Source organism: Anomaloglossus baeobatrachus, chromosome 1 (assembly GCF_048569485.1).
Source record: "Anomaloglossus baeobatrachus isolate aAnoBae1 chromosome 1, aAnoBae1.hap1, whole genome shotgun sequence".
Taxonomy (NCBI): domain Eukaryota; kingdom Metazoa; phylum Chordata; class Amphibia; order Anura; family Aromobatidae; genus Anomaloglossus; species Anomaloglossus baeobatrachus.
Window position 1 is genome coordinate 742,713,876 of NC_134353.1, and position 21,837 is coordinate 742,735,712.

At 50.5% G+C, this 21,837-nt stretch overlaps 1 protein-coding gene across 1 annotated transcript in view; it reads right to left on the reverse strand.

Moving 5' to 3' along the window:
* Positions 1–1,954: 1,954 nt before the first annotated feature.
* Positions 1,955–21,837, reverse strand: part of HIP1R (huntingtin interacting protein 1 related) — a 291,478-nt gene continuing 271,595 nt past the window's right edge. Inside the window, exons 29-32 of the mRNA XM_075323022.1 lie at positions 14,006–14,129; positions 13,864–13,925; positions 5,919–6,113; positions 1,955–3,675 (exon numbers count right to left, since the gene is read on the reverse strand). Coding sequence (XP_075179137.1) covers positions 3,628–3,675; positions 5,919–6,113; positions 13,864–13,925; positions 14,006–14,129 — 429 coding nt within the window. The 3' untranslated portion in view covers positions 1,955–3,627. The remainder of the gene's footprint in view (positions 3,676–5,918; positions 6,114–13,863; positions 13,926–14,005; positions 14,130–21,837) is intronic.

A 21,837-nucleotide genomic window follows, 5' to 3' on the forward strand; every position in this document is an offset into this window, starting at 1 on the left:
TGGTGCTTTTCTGCCAGCGAGGGTTGCTCCTCTGATACTGGCGGATTGAGATCCAGTACAGAATTAATGGAAGCAATCAAGTCACTAAGATCTGAGTCACCCTCGAAAAGATCAATGGGGTACATGGAGTTAGCCTCCGAGCCCCCTGTAAAGGCATCCTCCTCATCCTGCGAGTCAGCTCTTGAATCAGAGCCACGGGATGAGGAGGGAGAGGAAACCCTGCGTCTCCTCTTAGGAGGACAGGGTCTGGGCCCTGATGATGAATCCTCTGTGAGCTCCGGTGGACGGAGGTCAGATGATAGAGATCCTAAGGGACCCTTAGCAGTAGAGGCACCCTGTGAAGGGGGCTGATGCATATTCAACAAAGTCCTGGACAGAAGTCCCATGGACTCAGCAAAAGACTGGGAGATAGCCCTAGAAAAGGATTCTACCCAAGCCGGGGGTTCAGCCACAGGTGCAGGAGCAGCCTGAGAGACCACTGGGGGTGAGACTCCAGGCTGTGGCACCGCCAAGTTAGAGCAGACATCACAATGTGGATAGGTGCTCGGTTCAGGCAGCAGGAGCTTACATGCAGCGCATACAGTATAAAGCTTTGGAGCCTTGCTCCTCGTGTGAGACATGCTGCTGGAGTGGGGACAGCTTCTACAAGGGAATGAACCCCAGAGTATATACAGAGGTCCACAACCAGAGACCAGTTGTGGCTTACCAGACCGCTGGCAGCGGTGTTGTGTGCCCTCCAGATCCCGAACCCCGGACCCCCAATGCACAGCACCTCAGCAGGGATGCAGAGTGCAGGCCAGCGCAGAGTGAACCCTGTCTGAGAAAATGGCCGCCGGAGCGAAGAGAGGGGGCGGGACTTGGGGCGTTCCTGTAGGAGAGCGGGATCTGGAGGGCCATAGAGACCTACAGGGGAGGAGACACGCACAGCAGTGGGGAGTGTCCCTCCCCTGTGCAGGACGGCCGCCGGAAGGAGCCGAACCTGTCCCTCTGCATGAGTGACATGCGAGGGCAGTGAACAGAAACTAGGCCTCCGGCAAAGCCGGGGCCTAAATTTGAGCGGCGAGGCCGACGCGCAGGCACCATCGGCACGGTTCTCGGGCGACAGCTAGAGAACCCGCTGGAAATGCCAAGATAAATACAGTAAGCACGCTCTCCCCATACAATAAAGCACAGGGACCCCCAACATATAAACGTCTCAGGTACTTAGCTGCTGAGACGCAGGGCCAGGTCCCTGGGGATGAGTGCTCCGGTCCAGCAGGATCCTAAAGGGCTGCGGATGGAGACCGGTCTCCTGCCAGGCATGGAGACCGTGCTGTCTCCCACTTCAAGCCAGAGCCCAGGAGGGATGGTGAAGGAGCACGGCATGTAAGGCTCCAGCCTTGGAAATCAACCTTACAACACCACCGACACAGTGGGGTGAGAAGGGACATGCCGTGGGTCCAGACGTGGACCCGCACTTCTTCAATCTCGTTCCAAAAAGGAAATAATCATATGAGAATGCATGTGTGGATGTATGCCTCCTGAACACAAAGTGATAAACTGGCTGGGACTGGCTCACCAGGGGGTGTATAAACTCAGAGGGAGGAGCTACACTTAAGTGTAGTAGTTTGTGTGTCCTCCGGAGGCAGAAGCTAAACACCCAAGGTCAAGGTCTGGGTCTCCCAAAGGAACGATAAAGAAAAAAGCTGTGTGCAGACAGCAAAAATGAAAACTCAGTCATGCATTTTTGAGCCCAAAAACACCCGAAAAACACCTAATGCGCACATAGCCTTACAATAAGGTAAAATGGAATTTAAGTAGTGGAAACCAGCTTTGCAGTAATGACACATTACTAAGAATGCAATTCACCTGTGATGGAAATTTACGGTGACCCCCCCCCCCCCCCTCCAAAAAAAAAAAAAAAAGAAATGTTACACAAGGAACTACTCGAAATGAAAAAGCTGTACACATAATATAGACGTAAAGTTTTATTGCTTATTTCACATTTACAAAGATACAAAACTGAAAACACATTCAGCCTAAAAGGAGGACAAGGATATGAAAAGACTACGGATTAAGACGAACAACCCTGTGACCAAGATGGCATATAAAAAGTTTTATTGAGTGAAGACATTTCCCAAATTAAGAAACAAAAAAACAGCCTTCAAGTTCACCATCTTCAGTCACCGTGCTGAAAAGAAAATGGCAAAAACATAACACGCCTGGGTTCCTAAAGGAATAGCTCAACAAATAAATAAAAGCATTACACTGCGTTATCATACCTGCCCCATATACCCGATTGGAAACAAAGACGTGAGATCAGATAGGTGAAACAATAGCCCGTCTGTGTGCAGAATCAGTGGATATTCCATCCTCACAGTTACACACATCCAAGGTGACCGCAGTGTGTTTCTAGCAGTGGAAGACTATATACAGCCCCTTTAACACAATCCCTTAGCTGGACACAAACCTCTGCTCCAGACTGGTACTCTAGTCCTCTGTATGGATTTAATATTTAATGGCACCAGTTGCTAAATTGTTAATTCAGCCCAGATCATATTAGCACGGTAACACCCAACTTGAAGCATAGGTATCTCTTTTCTAAACCTAAAAAGCTGCCATTTTAGAGGGCTGTAGGCATTGTATTACTCAGCTTTCCCCTCCTCCAAAAACTCAGGTGCAATAAAAATAAAAATATGGAATATTCTACGGCAAACAAACTCCAAATTAAAAACATTTAAAACATTACTATTACATTTTTTCAACATTGATTTAACGCAGAAGACATTCCCATCTCACCTAGGCAATGTGGAAATAGTGGAAACCTAAAGCGTAAGGGCTCATTCAGACGTCTGTACACATCTCTAACAAGAGCACGACAGTCATATAATTCTGAGGCTGTGACCCTCGTTGGGAGAGCCATGGTCAGTCCGTGCATTGCGCTCAGAGATCAGACCGATGTGCACAGAAGTCAGAATGAGTCCTCAATTACATGACTGGTGGTCTTCAATCAGGAGACTCACTATCATCGGTGAATTCAGCTTTATTCAGACAATATTCACATTTCAAGTTTATATTCTAGACCAACGTTTCCCAAACTCCAATCCTCATCACTCTCCCCCAAAAGATCATGTTTACAGGATTTCCTTAATTGCATCACCTATGCAATACTATCAAAGCATCAAAAAATGCCACTAAGGGATACTGAAAACATGATGTGTAGAGGGGCTGTGATGACTGGAGTTTGGCAAACAGTTTGAGACATTTGAGAACATTCTTTTTCCTACTACACCGCCACGTTATAGTTTTGTTGGTTGGGTTACCTCTGCAGAAGGAGGCATCTTCAGATGTATATAAGAAGAATTGTGCCCCAGCCTTGTGCCCCTCTTATAAAGATAAAATAAAATATTACAATAAAATAAACCTAAATAAAAAGATGCCAACTGTAGATTTCTTACAATAGTATAAATAAGCAGCCGAGTGGGAAAGGCTAAAATTTACCACCCAAAATGTATCAGAAGAGCAACTATCTGTATAGAACACAGATGTAATGGTTCAAAAGTGCCAGCGTTACAGTATTTCCTGCACACCCTAGAACATGTAACTGCACAGACGTCATGCTGGACCATCCTCACATGGAATCAAGAGCTAGAAGTTGATGAACTGAGCTTGATAGACACCATCATCTTTATCAATCTACAAAATAAAAGCAAGTGTAAAAGAAAAAAAAAAATGTGAAAAGGATCAAAACATTGTAATACAATTATGTACCAATCATCAAAGCAATTATGCAAGAAATTTGCCGTACTTTTTGCTGTTTTTTTTTGCAGTTTTTACAACATATGGGCAGGATGGGGTGTGATGTCATAGCTCATTCATATAGGACACACTGTGGAGTACCCTACGCCAGGGTTCCCCAACTCCAGTCCTCAAGGCCCACCAACAGTGCATGTTTTCAGGATTTCCTTAGCATTGCCCTGCTGTTGGAACCAGCACCTGGGCAGGTAATTACATGAACACCTGTGCAATACTAAGGAAATCCCAAAAACCTGCACTGTTGGTGGGCCTTGAGGACTGGAGTTGGGGACCTCTGCCCTACGCTATAAATCTTACCCCAAACCCCAATTGGAATAAGATTTGTGGTGAGGCGCACGCGACTTGTCAGACGTTCCTGATTCTTTAACAGTCATGCACCGAATAATGAATTGTTAACTCTGGCATGCCCTCCCATCTAGACTTCCCATTTCCTCTTTTCTTAGTCACTCAACATCAAAGTAGCATTGGGAGACTCATGATATTAAGCTTCTCTCATATGTCCGATGTGAAAACTGGCCACCCGCAAGTCTCCTGACCCGAACGTGACCGCTTAATAAATACCTATGAAGCTGTTAAGTTCGGATCAGGAGATCCACGGGTAGTCTGTACACATTATGGAAATTACACAGAGCGAGTTTCACAGACATACGCTTCCAGCCTTAGGTTTTGCAAGCGATTTCCATAGAGTCAATAACTGTACAACGTAATAAAGGAGCCTTAAAATAAAAGCTATAAAGCCAGCAGACATGACTGTCTTCATCCATCACCAATTCTACATGGTTTAGCATATAAAACACTTTTCTTGGTTGCAACTGAAGGAGCTGTCTGTGACATCAATCTAAGGGCCATTCCCACTTTAAAGTATTGTTTTCCAAGTATATAATGCTTTAGCGACCATACTCCGATAGTACTTTCCCTCCCCAGTCAGGCTCCGGCTTGTCCACTGCTGCTCTGGTCTGTGTAGTTTGGCTGCAGAGGTGATTTCACGTCAATAGCGCATACCACTGCTGCAGCCAAAACAGACCGCATGAGTCAATAGGCGAGGGCATATACTTTTAGGCTAAGTTCACACAGGGCATCTTTTGCTGCATTTTTGGTGTGTTTCGGAGGTCACAAAGATGTACCAAAATGCATGCATTTCCTTCTTCCCGCAAAGTCTATGAGATTTTGCTGTCCACACTGGGCATCTTTTGTTGGCTGTATCTTGGCTGCATTTTTCAAGATGCAAAATGGCAAATCTTTTTGCGTTTTTACCATGTTTTTGAGCCCTCCAGTCAAAAGATTTGACTTAAAAAAACGCATTGGGCAAAATGTGGTAATAACGCATTTTTGGTGCATTTTAAGATGCACTTAGGATGCAGTGGCAAAAAAGATGCCACGTGTGAACATAGCCTAAAGGCCGCTTTACTCGCAACATCGCTAACTAGATGTCGCTGGGGTCACGGAATTGGTGACGCACATCCGGCCTCATTAGCGCTGTCGTTGCGTGTGACACGTACGAGTAACCGCTATCGATCCAAATTACTCACCACATTGTTGATCGTTGACACGTCGTTCATTTTCAAAATGTCGATCTTCTGGGACGCAGGTTGTTCTTCGTTCCTGAGGCGGCACACATCGCTAAGTGTGACACCCCGGGAACGACGAACAGCTGCGTTCCTGCGTCCTCAGGCAACGAGGTGGGAATGACCTTCATGCGGCTGCTCTCCGCCCCTCCGCTTCTATTGGTTGCCTGCTGTGTGACGTCGCTGTGACGCCACACGAACCGCCCCCTTAGAAACCACAGCGACGTCGTTAGGCAGGTATGTACGTGTGACGCGTACCTCCGATATTGTTCGACACGGGCAGCGATTTGCCAGTGACGCACAAACGACGGGGGGCGGGTGCGATCACTAGCAACATCGCTAGCGATGTCGCAGCGTGTAAAGCGGCCTTTAGAGTTCATTCTTTTACAATCTTTAAATCCTTTGTGGACACTCGTTTACATTGGCAAACGCCTCTCATTGAATTTACAATAATGTAGTGAATGTCAAATTCCTTAAAGCAACACAGTAATAAGTGTAACATTTCAGGTACTTATCATACAGGGCCTCAGAGCTGGAGGAAATTACACTCTTCAATACCTTGTGCTCTGTCTTGGGTGGAATGTTGGGCTTCTGTGCCAACTGTGGCTTCTTCAGAATGCCAGGCTTCTGAGGTGGTCTTACAGTTTCTTCTGCTTCATCGTACACTCCTGCCATCCCGTAATGCTTCTTCCGAAGCTCTCCAAGACGCATTCTTTCATTCTGCAGCGCAGACTCAAGTTCAAGGACTTTAACCTTAATAACAAAAATATGATAATTATTCACAGTGTACATCTAGTTTAGACTCCAAAATAATTAAGGGCATCAAATCCTCATTAGCTTGTAAGCTTTAAAGGCCCCGTCACACTAAGCAACATCGCTAGCAACATCGCTGCTAACGAACAACTTTTGTGACGTAGCAGCGATGTTGCTAGTGATGTCGCTGTATGTGACATCCAGCAAAAACCTGGCCCCTGCTGTGAGGTCGTTGGTTGTTGCTGAATGTCCTGGGCCATTTTTTAGTTGTTGCTGTCCCGCTGTGAAGCACAGATCGCTGTGTGTGACAGCGAGACAGCAACAACTAAATGTGCAGGCAGCAGGAGCCGGCTTCTGCGGAGGCTGGTAACCACAGTAAACATCGGGTAACCAAGAAGCCCTGTCCTTGGTTACCCGATATTTACCTTTGTTACCAGCCTCCACCGCTCTCACTGTCAGTGCCAGCTCCTGCTCTGTGCACATGTAGCTGCAGGACACATCGGGTTAATTAACCCGATGTGTGCTGTAGCTAGGAGAGCAGGGAGCCAGCGCTAAGCGGTGTGCGCTGCTCTGTGCACATGTAGCTGCAGCACACATCGGGTAATTAACCCGATGTGTGCTGTAACTAGGAGAGCAGGGAGCCAGCGCTCAGTGTGCGCTGCTCCCTGCTCTCTGCACGTGTAGCTCCGTGCGCTGGTAACCAAGGTAAATATCGGGTTGGTTACCCGATATTTACCTTAGTTACCAAGCGCAGCATCTTCCACGCGGCGCTGGGGGCTGGGACACTGGTTGCTGGTGAGCTCACCAGCAACTCGTGTAGCGACGCTCCAGCGATCCCTGCCAGGTCAGGTTGCTGGTGGGATCGCTGGAGCGTCGCAGTGTGACATCTCACCAGCAACCTCCTAGCAACTTACCAGCGATCCCTATCGTTGTTGGGATCGCTGGTAAGTTGCTTAGTGTGACTGGACCTTAAGATTCGATCTGGCACCTTCACATAAGGCTTAATTGTTATGCAAATCTTTTTCTCCTTGCATGTACAATAAAAGGACATTCGTTACAACTTTCTTGCCACTTGCTCTGGGGTACAAAAGGAATGGGTTTAAATTTTTTACTTTATATAGAAGCTGAATGACCATGCAGTTTACGACAACTACATTCCATTTGTGTAAACAAGGACCAAGTTGCAATATCACGAACATCAGCTACTAAAAGTATGGAGCTTTGCCAGATAAATAATGAAGTGGATGTAGGCTCTAAGGCTGATAGGATGTGAGAAGAGTTGCACCCCACTTATTAATATCGAGGAGAGGTCATGATTTTTAAAGAACCATATAGCCCTCCACCTATGGAGAAAGGTTTGACTTTAATCACTGGAGTTGCATAGGGAGCAGATGGTGCAGAAATCCGAACCATGCCTACACAGCACAGGAGAGGCGAGGAAGCCACGGTCCCGACTTAGCCCTGTGCCCCCAATGTCACTGAGTTGGTCATTGAGAACCAGACTGCTAGGCTTAGCGAAGGAGGTAGTGAGAAGCAAACAGCGTTTTACCAGGTAATACTGCATATATGATAATTGTAAAGTGAATTGTCAGAACAGGGTGGATAACCGCTTAAAAAAAGGGAATTTTGTTTACTTACCGTAAATTCCTTTTCTTCTAGCTCCTATTGGGAGACCCAGACAATTGGGTGTATAGCTTCTGCCTCTGGAGGCCACACAAAGTATTACACTTTAAAAAGTGTAACCCCTCCCCTCTGCCTATACACCCTCCCGTGGATCACGGGCTCCTCAGTTTTTGTGCAAAAGCAGGAAGGAGAAAACTTATAAATTGGTCTAGGGTAAATTCAATGCGAAGGATGTTCGGAGAACTGAAGACCATGAACCAAGAGAACAATTCAACATGAACAACATGTGTACACAAAAGAACAACCAGCCCGAAGGGCACAGGGGCGGGTGCTGGGTCTCCCAATAGGAGCTAGAAGAAAAGGAATTTACGGTAAGTAAACAAAATTCCCTTTTTCTTTGTCGCTCCATTGGGAGACCCAGAAAATTGGGACATCCAAGAGCAGTCCCTGGGTGGGTAAAAGAATACCTCGATAAAAAGAGCCGAAAACGGCCCCCTCTTACAGGTGGGCAACCGCCGCCTGAAGGACTCGCCTACCTAGACTGGCGTCTGCCGAAGTGTTTCGTGAAAGTGTGCAGACTAGACCACGTTGCTGCCTGACACACCTGCTGAGCCGTAGCCCGGTGCCGCAATGCCCAGGACGCACCCACGGCTCTGGTAGAATGGGCTTTCAGCCCTGAAGGGAGCAGAAGCCCGGAAGAACGGTAGGCCTCGAGAATCGGTTCCTTGATCCACCGAGCCAAGGTTGACATGGAGGCCTGAGAGCCCTTACGCTGGCCAGCGACAAGGACAAAGAGCGCATCTGAACGGCGCAGGGGCGCCGTGCGAGACACGTAGAACCGGAGTGCTCTCACTAGATCCAAAGAGTGCAAATCCTTTTCACACTGGTGAATTGGATTAGGGCAAAAGGAAGGCAAGGAAATATCCTGATTGAGATGAAAAGGGGATACCACCTTAGGGAGAAATTCCGGAACAGGACGCAGAACCACCTTATCCTGGTGAAAAACCAGGAAGGGGGCTTTGCATGACAGCGCTGCGAGCTCAGACACTCTCCGAAGTGATGTGACTGCCACTAGGAAGGCCACCTTCTGCGAAAGACGTGAGAGACATCCCGCAGCGGCTCGAAAGGTGGTTTTTGAAGAGCCGTCAGAACCCTGTTAAGATCCCAGGGTTCCAGCGGACGTTTGTAAGGTGGGACCATGTGGCAAACCCCCTGCAGGAACGTGCGGACCTGCGGAAGCCTGGCTAGAAGCTTTTGAAAAAACACGGAGAGCGCCGATACTTGGCCCTTGAGAGAGCCGAGGGACAAACCCTTGTCCATTCCAGATTGAACGAATGAAAGAAAAGTGGGTAAGGCAAATGGCCATGGAGGAAAACCGTTATTAGCGCACCAGGATAGGAAGATTTGCCAAGACCTGTAATAGATCTTGGCGGACGTTGGCTTCCTGGCCTGTCTCATGGTGGCAATGACATCCTGAGATAACCCTGAAGACGCTAGGAGCCAGGACTCAATGGCCACACAGTCAGGTTGAGGGCCACAGAATTCAGATGGAAAAACGACAGCAAGTCTGGGCCGTCTGGAAGTGCCCACGGTTGACCCACCGTGAGATGCCACAGATCCGGATACCACGACCGCCTCGGCCAGTCTGGAGCGACAAGAATGGCGCGACGGCAGTCGGACCTGATCTTGCGTAGTACTCTGGGCAGCATTGCCAGAGGGGGAAACACATAAGGCAGTCGAAACTGCGACCAATCCTGGACTAATGCGTCCGCCGCCAGAGCTCTGTGATCCTGAGACCGTGCCATGAAGGCCGGGACCTTGTTGTTGTGCCGTGACGCCATGAGATCAACGTCCGGCGTTCCCCAGAGGAGACAGATCTCTCGAAACACGTCTGGGTGCAGAGACCATTCCCCCGCGTCCATGCCCTGACGACTGAGAAAATCTGCTTCCCAGTTTTCTACGCCCGGGATGTGAACTGCGGAGATGGTGGAGCCTGTGGCTTCCACCCACTGCAGAATCCGTCGGACTTCCTGGAAGGCTTGACAACTGCGAGTGCCGCCTTGGTGGATGATGTAGGCGAAGGCAGTGGCGTTGTCCGACTGGATACGGATCTGCCTGCCCTCCAGCCACCGATGGAAAGCCAATAGGGCTAGATATACTGCCCTTATCTCCAGGATATTGATCTGAAGGAAAGATTCTATCGGAGTCCAGGTTCCTTGAGCCCTGTGGTGGAGAAAAACCGCTCCCCAACCTGACAGGCTCGCGTCCGTGGTGACCACAGCCCAGGTTGGGGGTAGGAAGGATTTTCCCCGCGACAGAGAAGTGGGTAGGAGCCACCACTGAAGTGATGTTTTGGTTGCAAGGGAAAGAGACATTCTTGTCGAGGGAAGCCGCACTCTTGTCCCATTTGTGGAGAATGTCCCATTGGAGTGGCCGTAGATGGAATTGCGCGAACGGGACTGCCTCTATAGCTGCCACCATCTTCCCCAGGAAGTGCATGAGGCGCCTTAAGGGGTGTGACTGACTCCGAAGAAGTTATTGCACCCCTGCCTGCAGAGAAAGCTGTTTGTCGCTCGGTAGCTTGACTAACGCTTGCTGGGTATGAAACTCCATCCCTAGGTAAGTCAGTGATTGGGTCGGTGTCAACTTGGATTTCGGGAAGTTGATGATCCACCCGAACTGCTGGAGAGTCGCCAGAGCGACGGTTAGACTTTGTTGACACGCCACCCGAGAAGGGGCCCTGACTAGGAGATCGTCCAAGTAGGGGATCACAGAGTGGCCTTGAGAGTGCAGGACCGCCACGACGGATGCCATGACTTTGGTGAAAACCCGTGGGGCTGTCGCCAAGCCGAAAGCAATGCCACGAACTGAAGGTGTTCGTCCCCGATGGCGAAACGCAGGAAACGTTGATGTTCGGGTGCGATCGGTACATGGAGATAAGCATCCTTGATGTCGATCGATGCTAGGAAGTCTCCTTGTGACATCGAGGCGATGACCGAGCGGAGAGATTCCATCCGAAACCGTCTGGTTCTCACATGTCTGTTGAGTAGCTTGAGGTCCAGAACGGGACGGAATGACCCGTCCTTTTTTGGCACCATGAACAAGTTGGAGTAAAATCCACGACCACGTTCCCTGAAGGGGAACGGGGATCACAACTCCTATCTTTAGGGCGTCCACTGCCTGAAAAAGTGCGTCGGCCTGAGCGGGGGGCGGAGAGGTTCTGAAGAAACGAGCCGCAGGACGAGAGCTGAACTCTATCCTGTAACCATGAGACAGAATGTCTCTCACCCATCGGTCTTGAACATGTGGCCACCAGGCGTCGCCAAAGCGGGGAGAGCCTGCCACCGACCGAGGATGCGGCTAGGGGAGGCCGAGAGTCATGAGGAGGCCGTCTTGGAGGCAGTGCCTCCTGCGGCCTTTTGGGGGGAGTGACTTTGGACCGCCACGCATAGGAGTTCCTCTGGCCTTTCTCCGGCCTGTTGGACGAAGAGGATTGGGGCTTGGCGGAGGGACGAAAGGACCGAAACCTCGATTGGATTTTTCTCTGCTGAGGTCTCCTTAGGTTTGGACTGGGGTAAGGAGGAGTCCTTTCCCTTGGATTCCTTAATAATCTCATCCAATCGTTCGCCAAACGGTCGCCAGCAAAGGGCAAACCGGTTAAGAACCTCTTGGGAAGCAGAGTCTGCTTTCCATTCGCGCAGCCACATGGCCCTGCGGACTGCCACGGAGTTAGCAGAGGCTACCGCCGTACGGCTAGTGGAGTCCAGGACGGCGTTCATGGCGTAGGACGAAAAGGCTGACGCCTGAAAGGTCAAAGACGAAACATGCGGAGCAGAATTCCGTGTGACAGCATTAATCTCAGTCAGACAAGCAGAGATTGCTTGGAGAGCCCACACGGCTGCAAAGGCCGGGGCGAAAGACGCGCCCGTGGCCTCATAGATGGACTTCACCAAGAGCTCTATCTGTCTGTCAGTGGCATCCTTCAGGGATGAGCCATCTGCAACAGACACCACGGACCTAGCAGCCAATCTGGAGACTGGAGGATCCACCTTGGGACAGTGAGCCCAACCCTTAACGACTTCAGATGGAAAGGGGTAACGCGTGTCAGTGTGACGTTTAGCAAAGCGCTTGTCCGGGACCGCTCTGGGCTTCTGGACAGCATCCCTGAAGTTAGAGTGATCAAAAAACGTATTGCGCGTACGTTTGGGGAACCGAAATTGGTGTTTGTCATGCTGAGACGCCGACTCCTCTACAGGAGGAGGCGGGGGAGAGAGATCCAACACCTGGTTGATGGACGAGATAAGATCATTTACTAAGGCGCCCCCCTCAGGTGTATCAAGGTTAAGGGCGAAGTCAGGGTCAGAGCCCTGAGCTCCCACGTCCGCCTCGTCTTCCAGAGAGTCCTCAAGCTGGGATCCCGAGCAGCGTGAGGAAGTCTGGGAAGAGTCCCAGCGAGACCGCTTAGCCGGTCTGGGACTGCGGTCCGGGCAGGAGTCCTCCGCCTGAGACCTAGGGGCCAACCTGGGAGCGCGCTGCGGTGCGGACCGAGAGGGGCCTGGAGGAGACGAGCTAACAGGGGCCGGGGCCTGTGGAAGGTCCGGTCTGGACTGCAATGCCTCAAGGAGTTTAGAAGACCATTTGTCCATAGACCGTGCACTGGATTGAGAAAGTGACTGAGTTTCTCAGCAAAAGAGGCCAACACCGGTGACTCTGTCCCTGCAGCCTGCTCAGGGGGAACAGGGGGGTCTACATGAGCCGAGGGGCCCACCAGTGCCCGAGGCTCCGGCTGAGCAAGCGAGGCGGGAGTCGAGCATTGCTCACAGTGAGGGTAGGTGGAACCCGCAGGTAACATAGCCCCACAAGAGGTACAGGCCGCAAAAAAACCTGTGCCTTAGGGGCTTTGCTCCTTGTGGACGACATGCTGTTGTCTCTTAGGAGAGTGACCACTGAGGGTATATTGGTAAAGGGTATACAGCCTGACCGAACAGATATATATATATATATATAATAGATATATATATATATATATATATATATATATATATGTATCTATTCCGGCACCCTAGGTGGACCAGCACCGGGAGACCGGTGTGGCTTACCGACCGCTAACGAGAGGAGTGTGTCCTCCAGATTCCCTGCCGTGGATCCCTCGGAGCTGCAGAGCTGTTCACTGAAGCATCCACCGGCAGAAATCCAGAAAATGGCCGCCGGAGCTCTCAGGGGAGGAGTGGGGCCGAGGGCGGCGCCAGCAAAGAGCGGGAATCTGGGGTCCCCACAGTGGTCAGTGAGGGGGGAGGAAGACATGCAGGATGCTCCAGCCCTCACATCCGACGTCATGCCGGTAATCCCGCCCTTACCCCTGACAGGCAGGCCTGGGGGCGGGATTTTCACGACTAGGCCGCGGTGAAGCCGGGGACTAAATTTGAGGCCGTGCCCGACAAGCAGGCACGGTCGGCGCGGAAGTCCACCGGCCTCCTCAATTTCACAGCTACCGCGGCTTCCGGGAAGAAGGTGCGCTCCCTGCACAGTCCCCTATGGGGACACAGAGTACCTTTAAGTTGCAGGGCCCGGTCCCTGAGGTTGAAGAGGCTCCGGTCCGGCAGGTTCCACCAGGGGCTGCGGATGGAGCACGGTCCCAGCAAATGGATGACCGCTCAGGATCCCACTTCTCCCAGAGCCGCATAAGGGATGGTGAAGGAGACTGCATGTGGCTCCAGCCTCTGTACCCGCAATGGGTACCTCAACCTTAACAACACCGCCGACATAGTGGGGTGAGAAGGGAACATGCCGGGGACCCCGTGGGGGTCCTCTTTTCTTCCAACCGACATAACTAAGTATGAGAATGCATGAGTGGATGTGTGCCTCCTTCCACACAAAGCATAAAACTGAGGAGCCCGTGATCCACGGGAGGGTGTATAGGCAGAGGGGAGGGGTTACACTTTTTAAAGTGTAATACTTTGTGTGGCCTCCAGAGGCAGAAGCTATACACCCAATTGTCTGGGTCTCCCAATGGAGCGACAAAGAAAAGCAGTTAATTCACTATTCATGTGAACTCAATATTCAGGATTTTTTGGAAAGCTAAAGTTCCTATAAAGGATGTCCATATAGGCTGCCCATAGCATATTACCTGGCTTTCCATTTCTTCCTTCTTTAGCTTGATAAGAGACATTCCAGAGAAGTCCATGGTATCTAAAAAGGTGATGTCATTAATGATAGCTTAGGAATATATTTCTAACATTCCCAATAAAAGAACGTCCTAGAAAGACTACCTTTCTCTTCAATCTGCTCTTGGCCCGATCTTGTAGATGCCACCACATTTGCTGCCATCTCATTCACACGACGAGAGCACTGCTGCAGCTTTCCCAGATTCTTGCTATCTTTCTCAGCCTTCACCTGTAGACACAAATCAGACTCATAAGAATATTTTGGGGCTCTTTTGATGCCAGGTTTGTGTTGGCAGAGTACCACATAACACTGCACAATTGTCAAAAACGATTAACTGTGGTAAAGGACAGAGCATTCCAAGAAAAGGAAATCATAAAATGCAAAGTCACCTCTCTCTGTGCGAGATTTTTCTCATCTACAGTATATAGGGAAAAACCCTTCTTTAATCATTTCATTTCTTTCAATAATCCAACTGGAGTACCTAAATCCCCTTCTAGAAGTAGTAGAAAGGGGCTGTGATTGGGACCACTCAACCCTGCAGAAGTCATGGTAAATTGTGACAGAGTATTCAAAGCCGTGAGGGGACGGCTTACTGTCAAGCACACTGTCCAGAACTGAACGGTTATCATGGCCCAGAGAGCCACCATCTTTGCAATCCAAATAATCCCGAGAGGCATTGATTAGATAACAATAACAAGATAGTCTGATCGATTACACATTATGGCAAAGTTCAGTATTTGGTCATTATTTTATATCAGTATTTCTAAGTCAAAATCCGGAGTGGGTGGAAAAATGCTGAAGTCGTGCCTGTGTTTCTATTATACTAACGAGTACCACTTTTGCATTTCTCACCCACTGCTGCTTTTAGCTTAGAAATACTGATGCACAATACTGATCAAATACTGAACGTATAATTGTGGCCAATACAGAAGTATTGCAAACAATTGCATATTTTATTAACCAATTCATATCCACTTAAGTTATTCATTTTTACAGGCTTGTATTTCTCTATTGTGTCATTGGAGGATGCAGGAAACCATGGGTGTATGCTGCCGACACTAGGAAAGACAAAAAATTGTCAAAAGAAGACTTCTGGTCGAAGCCTTTAGTCTACACATAGAAGAAGGGAATTTTGTTTACTTACCGTAAATTCCTTTTCTTCTAGCTGCTACTGGGAGACCCAGACAATTGGGTGTATAGCTTCTGCCTCCGGAGGCCACACAAAGTATTACACTTTAAAAAGTGTAACCCCTCCCCTCTGCCTATACACCCTCCCGTGGATCACGGGCTCCTCAGTTTTGGTGCAAAAGCAGGAAGGAGGAAACTTATAAATTGGTCTAAGGTAAATTCAATCCGAAGGATGTTCGGAGAACTGAAGACCATGAACCAAAAGAACAATTCAACATGAACAACATGTGTACACAAAAGAACAACCAGCCCGAAGGGCACAGGGGCGGGTGCTGGGTCTCCCAATAGGAGCTAGAAGAAAAGGAATTTACGGTAAGTAAACAAAATTCCCTTCTTTGTCGCTCCATTGGGAGACCCAGACAATTGGGACGTCCAAAAGCAGTCCCTGGGTGGGTAAAAGAATACCTCAATAAAAAAAGCCGAATCGGCCCCCTCTTACAGATGGGCAACCGCCGCCTGAAGGACTCGCCTACCTAGACTGGCATCTGCCGAAGCATAGGTATGCACCTGATAGTGTTTCGTGAAAGTGTGCAGACTAGACCAGGTAGCTGCCTGACACACCTGCTGAGCCGTAGCCCGGTGCCGCAATGCCCAGGACGCACCCACGGCTCTGGTAGAATGGGCTTTCAGCCCCAAAGGAAGCGGAAGCCCGGAAGAACGGTAGGCTTCAAGAATCGGTTCCTTGATCCACCGAGCCAAGGTTGACTTGGAAGCCTGCGAACCTTTACGCTGGCCAGCGACAAGGACAAAGAGCGCATCTGAACGGCGCAGGGGCGCCGTGCGAGACACGTAGAACCGGAGCGCTCTCACCAGATCTAATGAGTGCAAATCCTTTTCACATTGGTGAACTGGATTAGGGCAAAATGAAGGTAAGGAGATATCCTGATTGAGATGAAAAGGAGATACTACCTTAGGGAGAAATTCCGGAACAGGACGCAGAACCACCTTATCCTGGTGAAAAACCAGGAAGGGGGCTTTGCATGACAGCGCTGCCAGCTCCGACACTCTACGGAGCGATGTAACTGCCACTAGAAATGCCACCTTCTGCAAAAGACGTGATAAAGAGACATCCCGCAGCGGCTCGAAAGGTGGTTTCTGAAGAGCCGTTAGCACCTTGTTAAGGTCCCAGGGTTCCAGCGGACGCTTGTAAGGTGGGACTATGTGGCAAACTCCCTGCAGGAACATGCGGACCTGCGGAAGCCTGGCTAGACGCTTTTGAAAAAATACGGATAGCGCCGATACTTGTCCCTTGAGAGAGCCGAGAGACAAACCCTTGTCCATTCCGGATTGAAGGAATGAAAGAAAAGTGGGTAAGGCAAAAGGCCAGGGAGTAAAACCATTATCAGAGCACCAGGATAAGAAGATCCTCCAAGACCTGTGATAGATCTTGGCAGACGTTGGTTTCCTGGCCTGTCTCATGGTGGCAATGACATCTTGAGATAACCCTGAGGACGCTAGGAGCCAGGACTCAATGGCCACACAGTCAGGTTGAGGGCCGCAGAATTCAGATGGAAAAACGGCCCTTGTGACAGCAAGTCTGGGCTGTCTGGGAGCGCCCACGGTTGACCCACCGTGAGATGCCACAGATCCGGGTACCACGACCGCCTCGGCCAATCTGGAGCGACGAGAATGGCGCGACGACAGTCGGACCTGATTTTGCGCAGCACTCTGGGCAGCATCGCCAGAGGAGGAAACACATAAGGCAGTCGAAACTGCGACCAATCCTGAACTAATGCGTCCGCCGCCAGAGCTCTGTGATCTTGAGACCGTACCATGAATGCCGGGACTTTGTTGTTGTGCCGTGACGCCATGAGATCGACGTCCGGCGTTCCTCAGCGGCGACAGATCTCTCGAAACACGTCTGGGTGAAGAGACCATTCCCCCGCGTCCATGCCCTGACGACTGAGAAAATCTGCTTCCCAGTTTTCTACGCCCGGGATGTGAACTGCGAAGATGGTGGAAGCTGTGGCTTCCACCCACTGCAGAATCCGTCGGACTTCCTGGAAGGCTTGACGACTGCGAGTGCCGCCTTGGTGGTTGATGTATGCGACGGCAGTGGCGTTGTCCGACTGGATACGGATCTGCCTGCCCTCCAGCCACCGATGAAAAGCCAATAGGGCTAGATACACTGCCCTTATCTCCAGAATATTGATCTGAAGGGATGACTATCGGAGTCCAGGTTCCCTGAGCCCTGTGGTGGAGAAAAACCGCCCCCCACCCTGACAGGCTCGCGTCCGTGGTGACCACAGCCCAGGTTGGGGGTAGGAAGGATTTTCCCTGCGACAGAGTTGGGAAGGAGCCACCACTAAAGTGACGTCTTGGTTGCAAGGGAAAGAGAGAAGTTCCTGTCGAGGGAAGTCGACCTCCTGTCCCATTTGCGGAGAATGTCCCACTGGAGTGGCCGCAGATGGAATTGCGCGAAGGGCACTGCCTCCATCGCTGCCACCATCTTCCCCAGGAAGTGCATGAGGCGCCTCAAGGGCTGTGACTGATCCCGAAGAAGAGATTGCACCCCCGCCTGCAGAGAAAGCTGTTTGTCCAGCGGTAGCATGACTACCGCTGACTGAGTATGAAACTCCATCCCGAGGTAAGTCAGTGATTGGGTCGGTGTCAACTTGGATTTTGGGAAGTTGATTATCCACCCGAACTGCTGGAGCGTCGCCAGAGCGACGGTAAGGCTGTTTTGACACGCCATCTGAGAAGGTGCCCTGACTAGAAGATCGTCTAAGTAGGGAATCACCGAGTGGCCCTGAGATTGTAGGACTGCCACCCCGGATGCCATGACCTTGGTGAACACCCGTGGGGCTGTCGCCAGGCCGAAAGGCAATGCCACGAACTGAAGGTGTTCGTCCCCGATGGCGAAACGCAAAAAGCGTTGATGTTCGGGTGCGATCGGCACATGGAGATAAGCATCCTTGATGTCGATCGATGCTAGGAAGTCTCCTTGTGACATGGATGCGATGACCGAGCGGAGAGATTCCATCCGAAACCGTCTGGTGCTCAAATGTCTGTTGAGCAGCTTGAGGTCCAGAACGGGACGGAATGAACCGTCCTTCTTTGGCACCACGAACAAGTTGGAGTAAAAGCCGCGACCGTGTTCCTGGGGAGGAACAGGGATCACAACTCCTTCTGTTTTCAGAGCGTCCACCGCCTGAAAAAGTGCATCGGCCCGCGCGGGGGGCGGAGAGGTTCTGAAGAAACGAGTCGGGGGACGAGAGCTGAACTCTATTCTGTAACCGTGAGACAGAATGTCTCTCACCCATCGGTCTTGAACATGTGGCCACCAGGCGTCGCAAAAGCGGGAGAGCCTGCCACCGACCGAGGATGCGGTTTGGGGATGCCGAGAGTCATGAAGAGGCCGCCTTGGAGGCATTGCCTCCGGCGGGTTTTTGGGAGCGTGACTTAGCCCGCCACGCATAGGAGTTACTCTGGCCTTTCTCCGGCCTGTTGGACGAAGAGGATTGGGGCTTGGCGGAGGGACGAAAGGACCGAAACCTCGATTGTATTTTCCGTTGCTGAGGTCTCTTCGGTTTGAACTGGGGTAAGGAGGAGTCCTTTCCCTTGGATTCCTTAATAATATCATCCAATCGTTCGCCAAACAATCGGTCGCCAGAAAACGGCAAACCGGTTAAGAACCTCTTGGAAGCCGAGTCTGCCTTCCATTCGCGCAGCCACATGGCCCTGCGTACTGCCACAGAATTAGCGGACGCCACCGCTGTACGGCTAGCAGAGTCTAGAACTGCGTTCATGGCGTAGGAAGAAAAAGCTGACGCCTGAGAAGTCAAAGACGCAACCTGCGGAGCAGAATTACGTGTGACCGCATTAATCTCAGCCAGACAGGCTGAGATAGCTTGTAGTGCCCACACGGCTGCAAAGGCCGGGGCAAAAGACGCGCCCGTGGCTTCAAAGATGGATTTCACCAGGAGCTCTATCTGCCTGTCAGTGGCATCCTTTAGCGATGAGCCATCTGCCACAGATACCACAGATCTAGCCGCCAATCTAGAGACTGGAGGATCCACCTTGGGACATTGAGCCCAACCCTTAACTACGTCAGAGGGGAAGGGGTAACGTGTGTCAGTAAGGCGCTTAGTAAAGCGCTTGTCCGGAACCGCTCTGGGCTTCTGGACAGCGTCCCTGAAGTTAGAGTGATCGAAAAACGCACTCCATGTACGCTTAGGGAACCGAAACTGGTGTTTCTCCTGCTGAGAAGTCGACTCCTCTACAGGTGGCGGCGGGGGAGAAAGATCTAACACCTGGTTGATGAACGAGATAAGGTCATTTACTATGGCGTCCCCTTCAGGTGTATCAAGATTGAGAGCAACGTCAGGGTCAGAGCCCTGAGCTGCGACGTCCGCCTCGTCCTCCAGAGAGTCCTCAAGCTGGGAACCCGAGCAGCGTGAAGAAGTCGGGGAAGATTCCCAGCGAGCCCGCTTAGCTGGTCTGGGACTGTGGTCCGGGCAGGAGTCCTCCACGTGAGACCTAGGGCCCCCCCTGGGAGCGCGCTGCGGCGCGGACAGAGAGTACCTTATAGATGCAGGGCCCGGTCCCTGAGGATGAATAGACTCCTGTCCGGCAGATTCCCACAGGGGCTGCGGAGGGAGCCCGGTCCCAGTGAATGGATGACCGGTCAGGATCCCACTTCTCCCAGAGCCGCTAAGGGATGGTGAAGGAAAGCGGCATGAGGCTCCGGCCTTTGTACCCGCAATGGGTACTTTAACCTTAACAGCACCGCCGACGTAGTGGGGTGAGAAGGGAACATGCCGGGGGCCCCGTGGGGGCCCACTTTTCTTCCAACCGATATAACTAATATGAGAATGCATGAGTGGATGTGTGCCTCCTTCCACACAAAGCATAAAACTGAGGAGCCCGTGATCCACGGGAGGGTGTAGAGGCAGAGGGGAGGGGTTACACTTTTTAAAGTGTAATACTTTGTGTGGCCTCCGGAGGCAGAAGCTATACACCCAATTGTCTGGGTCTCCCAATGGAGCGACAAAGAAAATCCCTTCCCATATGTCCTTCGCTCCCAAACTGCCCGGCTCACTTGCCTCTGGCCCGGGAGCTCCTGCAGCCAGTTATTGAATATGTCCCTTTCCCTAGGTAGCTACTCAGCTCAGATCAGGGTCTGTGCCAACCTCAATGTGCAGACCTTGACCACAGTTTTGGCAAGTTTGCCTATGCAGAAAAACGTCTGGTACTCCGTTCACTATCCAGTGAATCAGACCAACCATCTACCACGAACCACATGGCTGTCTGCAGCAGTCCTAGTGCTCTGTCCACAATTCAATGAGTTAGACCCACCACCATCCATGAACCACAACACAATGATCCAAGTGCTCTGTCCATTATCTGCTAAGTCAGACCTACAGTCAGCCACGAACCCCATCATGGCCGATTGCAGCAGTGGTCATAGGTCTGATTTACTGGATAGGGAACAGAGCACGAACATCTACCATTTACCACATAGCTAATCGCAGCAGTGGTCCAAGTGAAGAAACCACTATCCAATGAGTCAAACCCATCATCTTCCTCGTATTGCATGACTGACTGCAGCACCAGTCTTAGTGCTCTATCCACTATACGATGAGTCAGACCTACATCCACTACGTACTACGTGGCTAACCACAGCGGTGGTCATAGTGCTCTGTCCACTATACAGCGAGTTAAACCTACATCTACCATGTTTGATCGCAGCACTTGTCTTCATGCTATGTACACTTTCCAGTGAGCTAGACCCACCATATATCAACCATATGGGTAGCGTGGCACTAGTGGCCTCAAGCTATATCATTACCTCAACCTCCATGTCTTATTCGACATTTATATATTCTTACAGAAATCTTACTACCGTTACAAACCCGATAGGAGAGCATCTTCACCTCAGGAACTGGTTCCTGAACATCACTGAGGAGGATCCACTTCTCTACAAGAATCTGTATCCTTTACAGCATTTCTAGTTGTTTTCTGGTTCTCCCCTCCTGACGACCAGATGAGGATTTCCAGGATAAGCGTTGCCTCACTTGGACAGCCCATACCACCATAAGGAACCCTGGCTGAGCCTGCCCTGCAAGTCGCAGGGTCATCCCTCATGACCAGTGCTTGCAGCTGGTTTGTTACCAAGGCTGTCTCTGCCTTTCCAGTTCCTGCGCAGGCATCCTTATGGGCCTCCCTCAACATGTTGTCACAGAGCAGGTTGCCAATGTTATTTCCCTACAGCTGTGGACAGTTCTCAACATAATCTTGATATCCTTGATATCACTTTGAGGCTCCTGTTAAGATAGGCGATTTGGTATGGAGAAGACCTATTGCTTTCTTCCGTTTCAGGGCTGTCGCCTGTCTAGGACCAAGGCGGACAAGAGTTTCAAAAGAAGTTACAACTTAACAGTTAGTTAATGATTCCATGGGCTGTCAGTCGTCCTTTTATCGGACAAGGGATTCCTCAGTCTTATTTCTTCCTGCAGTGCTCTCTGGTCCTATGGGAATCTTTTTTCCAAGTAGGTTCCACCCTGCCGCCCACTTCAGAAATTTTTCCATCCTTTTCGCCATTCATTCTCGTTCTATTTCAGTAGTGAAATCACAGGCTCAGTACTTAGCATGCGCACAGCGCAGCGTGATCCTACTAATGTCACCGCTCTTCAGAAGTGCCGGGTATCGCACAGCGGGAACTGGAATTGCCTGTAAGCAAAGTCTATGGCGTGTCATAATTATTAACATGATAGTATTCCTTTTAACATTATGGTTTTCCACAATG